Source organism: Alosa alosa, chromosome 13 (genome assembly GCF_017589495.1).
Source record: "Alosa alosa isolate M-15738 ecotype Scorff River chromosome 13, AALO_Geno_1.1, whole genome shotgun sequence".
Lineage (NCBI taxonomy): Eukaryota > Metazoa > Chordata > Actinopteri > Clupeiformes > Clupeidae > Alosa > Alosa alosa.
The window spans coordinates 5,860,317-5,868,080 of record NC_063201.1 but is presented as its reverse complement, the minus strand read 5'-3'; the positions used below and the strand labels follow the sequence as shown (position 1 = coordinate 5,868,080).

Here is a 7,764-nt window from a genome sequence, read left to right as displayed (position 1 = left end):
TGTGTGCATTGACTTAGAATAAATGGGGTTTACTGCCTGGTCGACAAATGAAACAGGTGTTTCAATCGTCCCCCGCCATAGACATCTAGCATTATAGGCTGTTTTGCATCCATTACAAACAAACATGCAATGTGAACGTCTGGGATTGGGGAGAGCACTAAAAGAGTGAAAAACACTCTTTAATAATCAAAAAAAATAAACCGCTAATAAAGTAAACTTGTGACCATCAAAAATCAGCAAGTTGGCAGTGTCGCAAAATAATGACATCCGGAAGAACTTCAAATTTTCAAAGTTTAAAGGTGTCCTGCCACACAAAACCGTTTTGACTTGTATTTTTTTTTTTTTTAGGTCCATATGTGTTTGTGCTATGTTGTGAATGTGAAAATAAACAGCTACCTCCTCTGTCAGCTCTAGCCACTGAAAATAAATAAGCAGAGAAATTAGGCCAATTGCAAAAGCTCTTCAGATTGACGTGGAATTGATGAGCTCATTACTATTCATGAGCTCGCCCACTTGAGACCATGCCCACAAAATTAGTTTAGCTCTGTGACAGTTTTTGTAGGCCTATGCAAGGATGGCTGAATGTCAACGGACTTGTGCGCTATGCACGAATAGAACTTCAACAATGCATTTTGCCCTAAGAACCCAGACTTGAGGATCAAATGGCTTCAGTTTATTTTTTGGAACAATGCTACATGCTTTGCAAAAAGGTTGCTGTTGAAGCCTGGAGCAGTAGGCTACCATCGCAGCAGTCTACGACCAGTGCCGTAAGTAAAACGTTATTGTCAACTCAAGGAAGTGCTATACAGGTTTAATGAACTCACTAGCCTAGCAGGTTTTATTTATGCACATTTGGACAATGCTAGCACTCGCCAAGTTCATGCCATGAAGCTAAAATTAGTTGATAACAGCTGTCATGTTATGGATGAAACCTACTAGCTGTTAGCCAATCAGAGTCAAGCAGCTTAGCTCGTTGAATATTAATGAGAACTGGCGCAAATCGAGCTGAGTCTTCATGCAGGCTTTCAATACTGCTAGAATGGCTTGAAACAAGGTAACCAAGGCATGTTTTGCACAAAAAATGTTACAGAGTCCATGGTAGAACTTCAGACATTACCACAAAGTAATGAAATACGTGTGGCAGGGCATCTTTAACTAGCTAGACTTTCGCCACAAAGGATATTTAATGATGTTATATAAAGACTATTTAAAATCGTTATATTGATCGTCCTGGATATATTAGCTCTCAATTTTAAAAAAAGAAAATAAAACATGGGTCTAAACTTGGATTTGGATTTTTTAAAAATGTATTACAAACGTAAACCTTTGGCATCATGACCAAAAGGTTACCTAATTATCACATTTAAAGTACTGCTATCAAATGGAAATTTCATTAATTAGCCTACATCAGACCATTATTTCTTTTAATGAAACTTATTTCTGAAATAAAAAAAATGATTTTGACAGGTGGCCGTGTTGCTCGAGTGAGTGGATATGTAGGCTACTGCGCATTTGTCACTTGCTGGTTTTGCGTATGAATTCATACGCAATTCGGTGTTATTGTTGCGTACGATTTCATACACATTGCTTGTGAGATCGGGTTGAAAATACAGTATTTTATTTTGATACATGTTTTGGCTGCTGCATTTTGTAGCTTATTTTGATACATTTTTAAGGTGGGTATTTGGTATTTTATTTGGAAATACATTTTGATGTATTTGTGCCCATCCCTGCTCATACCACTCACAGTCATAATGGGCTCATCACCAGGTGGCGTTGTCTATTCACTTAAGTAGTGCTACCAAAGTGATTTCAGAGCATTCTCTGTGAAGTGATTTCTGTCAGTGGGAGTGGCAAGTTAAAGAGCTCGTTAATTGGTGTGCTGATACAGAGGTCCTCAAGCAGCGTAGCCTATGGATGTAGGATGTGATGTGAGTTAAAGGGACACCAGGCAACGTTTTCGTGTTAATTACTCATCTTCGTAAGTCGGTATATGGTTAAATGACAAGTTCAGTGTATCCTATCCGCCAACCGAAGCAGGCAGACTAATGAAACGCTAGAGATTGTTGCAAACGTGTGTATAATGGCAGAGCCGGCGAAGAAGCAGCGAAAACCCTTGACAGAAGACGCAAAGAAAAGGAAAAGAGCTTCAGACCGAGCGAGGGGGAGTTTCGTAGAGAAAAAGCATCAGGCTTGCCTGGTGTCCCTTTAAGGTGTAAGTGTAAGTAAGTGTTCCTGAGAGCTTGCCGCTGCCGAAAGACTAGCGAGAGAGGTTGATTGTGATTAAGAGAGCTTTCCCCAACCCTCTCATTCATTCAGAGATTTGATTTTGGGTTATTTGGAACTCAATCGAATCTTAGGTTACTGTAATTCTACCAAGGAAAATGAAAGGATAAGCTGCTGGAGGGACATAAAGTGAAACAGAAAGTCTTTTCAAACCAGCATGTTTTTTTTTTATTGCATGACAGTTCACTTGAACAAATAACTTCATGGCATGGAATAACTTGTGTCAATCATTTCCACAGAACTGATGTGCTTCCACCATATTTGTATGACTGATTGATGTAAATATCAATACAGTTGAATCATTGAATTCTATGTGAAGTAGGTTAGCTGTGAGTTTCCTGTTGCAGTGAGAAACTGTTGAGACCTTGTTGATGAGTGTGCCAACACACTGGTCCTCAACTATAGTTTAGATGATGTCAGCCAAGCCATGCTAGCTAGCTAGCTTGCAGCATCAGAGATGGTCTGTCCTAAATTTGGACTGAGTCGGTATATGAGGTCTGGGATATTTACTGAGACCCGACCATGTGGTACAGCTGGTCCTGCATGACCCCAGCGTAGGTCCTGACAGCTGTGGTGGTCTCCACGTACAGGTTCCTGTGAGGGGGTGGAGAGGAAAGAGATGAAATTAAATGCTTTGGAATTTTTCAAACTGATGTGAGATGTATTCCTGTAGAACACCAAACTCTTGGGCATAATGTGAGATATATTCCTGTAGAACACCAAACTCTTGGGCATCATGTAAGATATATTCCTGTAGAACACCAAACTCTTGGGCATAATGTAAGATATATTCCTGTAGAACACCAAACTCTGGGGTATAATGTGAGATTTATTCCTGTAGAACATCACACTGTCAGAAACTGTGTTTCTATCATCTGTATCCCTAGTTCCATATTCAAATGTGTTTGTATGTCAATATGTAGTTACACTGAACATGTACTGGATTGTAGTGCATGTACTGTAATGAAGTAGATTAATAGTTTTTAAAGTTGTTTTTATTGCATATGACACATTGGTTGTGTGGGCTTGGTGTAGTGAAAGCTGAAGAGTTATGTATAATTTGTTACATTTGGACTTACTTGGCTTTCTCCTCCAGTTTCAACTCCCTGATATCCTCCAGGTATCCAGAGGCGGTGTTGAGGGTCTGGTCGTAGTAGGATCTGAGGGTGTTCATCACTCTGGCTGCGGTGCCCTGCTTAACAGCCTCCTCTTCAGCTGGAGCGGGTGCGCTGTGTTCTGCATGTGGGGCCTCCTCCTCAGCCGGAGCGGGTGCAGCCTCCTCCTGAGCTGGGGCGGCCACAGCCTCTTCCTGGGGCACATCTCCCTCCTCCTCAGCCTGCCTGGCCACGCGGCTACTCTCGGCACCTGCAGGGGGCAGCAGCAGACAGGAGGTCAGCAGAATGCAGACAAAGTCTTTGGGTGTGTTCGACTTCAGATAGCCGCTTACAGAGCTGGCTTAAAGCAATACATGGTAGGTTCTACGCAATACCAATAATGCATTGTATGAAGTCCAGCATGCATGCTATGAGCCAGTGCTGTAAGCCACTGTGTGAATCCAAACACACCCTCTTCTTTCTCAAACGTTGCTGTCCACTCAGTTGGCTTCACTTCTGACAGATGTCTAATCACTATAGAAAGTTCTAGAGACTTATTGACTTTTTCACATTTCTTACAGGCTAGCTCAACTCCAACAGCCCATGGCAAGACCTCACACATGTGGTCCATCACAAAGGGTCTTATACAATTAGTTGTAAATCTTAACTTATCCATACATTTACATGAAACTGGGGTTTATCTATAAAAATATGCCAACTGATGACTAATTAAATTATATAGTGAATTTGAAAGGAAGTAATTGATTCTAGTATTAGAATGGGAAATTGTCCTGGTGATTTTTGGATGAGGTCGACATCTTCACCTACCGAAGGCAAGAAGTGCAAGAAGCACAGCACAAACCAGGAGCTTCCTCATGATGACAGCAGTCTGTGGCACAAGACATTTTACTCAATGAGACAACACTGAGAGCAATAGCACAGACAGACAACAGATTTTAAAACAGACACAGATTTTCTGGTTTTGGCACACACAAATATAACAGAAAGGTATCAGAATTACATGATAGGATTAAACTCCTCTGAAAGGAGGTTATAAATACAAACCCGGCAGTTTTGCAAGTGTGATATCGCAGTTTTGGAAGTTGTGAATTGCAGTTGTAATTAGTTTTTCCCTTTTCCACTTCACCTGTGATAATAGTAACTCTGCACTTCTTTGTTTTAATGACCCAATTAGCCTACCTATAGGCCAGGTGTTGCAATGTGTCCATCTCAGACACAATTAGCCTACCTATAGGCCAGGTGTTGCAATGTGTCCATCTCAGACACTATTCACTGCTATTTAATCCAATCATGGTCATTTAAATCACACTGTCACTTGAATTTAATCCCTGATTGAAAACCTAAACCAATCTTGAAATGGAGATAGTAAGTGTGCACTGAAGGTCAATACAAATCACTGAGAATTGCCTTAGAGAATGTAGAAAAGACCTTTAGTTTTCACAATTTTGTTGTTGGAGCTACCAAAGACCTAGAGCGTAATAGCATTAAGTGGTCAGCACTTACGGTCTCTCCTTTGCAGCTTATGCGTCCTTAGTAGCCTGAGGCAGATTGAGTGGTGCGCGTCTCTGGCCGTTCTCGTACAGTATTTATACAAACACAAGGTGTTGACTTGTCACTTCTGATTCCAAAGTGCACTCCATGTGGTGATAGCCATAACTCAGAGACCACGACTCACAACACACAACACCTGGTAAGAAGAACCAAGAGTGTTTTACATCCTTGCGTCACTGGTTCTTATCACTCCCTTTACCTGTTCCCAGATGTTATTGTATTCATTCATTGAGAGACAGACGGTGTAGATATACATTTACATCTGTAGCCTATGTTTGTTTGCTGGGAATCAAGGCCCTAAGTTTGGTGTTGTTAGCCTTAGTCTACACGTAGTCCAAGAAAGTCACAGGAATGTGTTTGACTCAATGTGTTCAACATGTAACTCAGATCTCTGTCTTTCTATCTGGCTCTCATCTACAGTATCTTCAAGCTCACCTGGGATATTGGCAATAGAGCCCAATAAAGATATTTCCAGAGAGAAGCCCGAAATGGAGCTTAGCCCACTGTAGTCCCAATCCACTGGGAATTATTTCCAGGATTATGTTTAGTAAGAATAGAATGAAAAGACCAGAATAGAGGGGCTGAATAAATAAAAAGTAAATAAATTAAAGTGCATATGATCAGTTGCGTCTTACAGTTTTTCTCAGTCACTTCGGTTAATTTCTTGAAGCATCATTACAGTTGGCACAGCAGTGCATTTCTCAAAGCAATTAGTGCAAATACTGGATTACCTGCAAAAGCATGTATCTTGCTCAAAAGCAAGTATTTATGCTAATGAAATGGCCAGTACAATCAGGATGACAAGTTCTTACACCATTGTGTATAAAGAAGATAGCAATCTGCTTTGTCATGTTGTCAATATGACTGTTTTACTTTGTAAGGCAGCACTATCTATTGTGTGGCATAGCTATTTCAAAACCAAAATAAGTTACACATTATTGTGTGTGGGGATTGATTGAGACTGGATATGTTTCAAATTGCATATTGCTGGTCATACAGCCATTTATTGACAGACATTGTTACACTATAATGAAACAAAGGCTTGTACAGTGTTGGGCAAATAACAAACAAACAAAACAAAGTAAACACTCCTTTGGCAGAGTGTTGTAGCCAGATTTACTGTGTAGGGAAATCTCTCTATACATCCTGACGTTCTGTCTGTCAGGACAGAAGTGTATACAGTACAATTCGCTTGACAGATCATGACCGCTAGTTATGTCAAGTAGTTCAACACTTTTGTATGTAATGATTTAAGCGATGAAATAATTTGTTTTACTGTATGGAATGAGAATATTCAACATGGAACCAGTTTAGTAAATTTTTCCGACATGACAGCAATTGAAAATGTAAAAAAGAAAAACAGCAGATATTTGTACACAATCAGTTGCATGGGTGTACTATAAAGCATTTGCTGTTTATTCAAGATTGGGAGAAATTGCTTTTATGATGCACACGTGATATGATGATATCGAGTTTGAATAAGCAATTAGAAAATGTCAATACTAATTTGAGAAATGCCCCAAAGTGACTGAGAAAACCTGTAAACTTGTGAGCAGTTGGGTCTGCTGTTGGAATAGAGCACCTGAAAGCTACTAACACATTTTCCCCCAGTGATCCGAGAGGTGTAGTATGGAGACATGTGCCATTCAAAACCTTCAGAGAGCTGTTTCACTGCATCCTTTGTGATGGGTGGACATGGTCCAGTATAGCGTGAGTTGGCCCTGTATGCAGGCTATATCAGATTGTGTGGTTGGTGCAAGTTGAAATCACCTGATGTAATAAGACATACAATTGATGCAAGTTGAAGACATACAGTACTTACTGATAAGAGTTTATGTAGCTCAAGAAAAGTGTTTTTGGAGGCCTGTAAATAGTTACGGAGTTGTAAGGGAGGAGGATGAGGAAGCGGAGGAGGATGAGGAAGATAATGAGCACAAATTGACAAGAAAGTCACCAAGCAATTATTGTTTGCATTGATAGAACTAAACATGGTGAAGCAGCTTTTCGCGGTTCAACTCCAACAGTTCACAACCCAAAAAACATTCTTTTCTCAGTCACTTTGGTGCATTTCTCAAATCAGTATTGAAATTCTCAAAATTGCTTGTTCAAACTTCATATCATCACTTGTGCATCATAAAAGGGTTTGGGCAGCCGTGGCCTACTTTGGGCAGCCGTGGCCTACTGGTTAGCGCTTCGGACAACCGGAGGGTTGCCGGTTCGAACCCCGACCAGTAGGCACGGCTGAAGTGCCCTTGAGCAAGGCACCTAACCCCTCACTGCTACCCGAGCACCGCTGTTGTTGCAGGCAGCTCACTGCGCCGGGATTAGTGTGTGCTTCACCTCACTGTCTGTTCACTGTGTGCTGAGTGTGTTTCACTAATTCACACATTGGGATAAATGCAGAGACCAAATTTTCCCTCACGGGATCAAAAGACTTATACTTATAAAAGCAATTACTCTCAATCTCAAACAAACAGCAAATGCTTTAGTACATCTATGCAACTGATTGTGTACAAATGTCTGCTTTTTTTTTTCTTTTTTACATATGTGAATATCATGTCGGTCAAAATGTACTATACTGGTTCCATGCTGAATAGTCTTATTCCATAAAACAAATGGGCCTTAATTAACCACTAAGATCATTAGAAAAGTGTTGAACAATTTGTCATAACTAGCTGTCAGAATCATAAATAAATTTAAATTGTATACATTTCTTCAGGATGTATAGAAATATTTCATTTCCTCTGAATGATGGGGCTATTCCCTCTGCTCTTGCAGCTCTGAGTTTTGAGGGAGCATATTCAATGAGGTT

General features: G+C 40.4%; 1 protein-coding gene across 1 annotated transcript; it reads right to left on the bottom strand.

Annotated features, from left to right (window-relative positions):
- Positions 1-2,428: 2,428 nt before the first annotated feature.
- LOC125305380 (apolipoprotein C-II-like) lies at positions 2,429-5,006 on the bottom strand. Its single transcript, XM_048260070.1, has 4 exons — positions 4,905-5,006; positions 4,209-4,269; positions 3,366-3,651; positions 2,429-2,880 (listed from the first exon to the last, which is right to left on the bottom strand). Exons 2-4 carry the CDS (start codon positions 4,255-4,257, stop codon positions 2,793-2,795), a joined length of 423 nt encoding a protein of 140 aa, XP_048116027.1. The 5' UTR covers positions 4,258-4,269; positions 4,905-5,006; the 3' UTR covers positions 2,429-2,792.
- Positions 5,007-7,764: the final 2,758 nt, after the last annotated feature.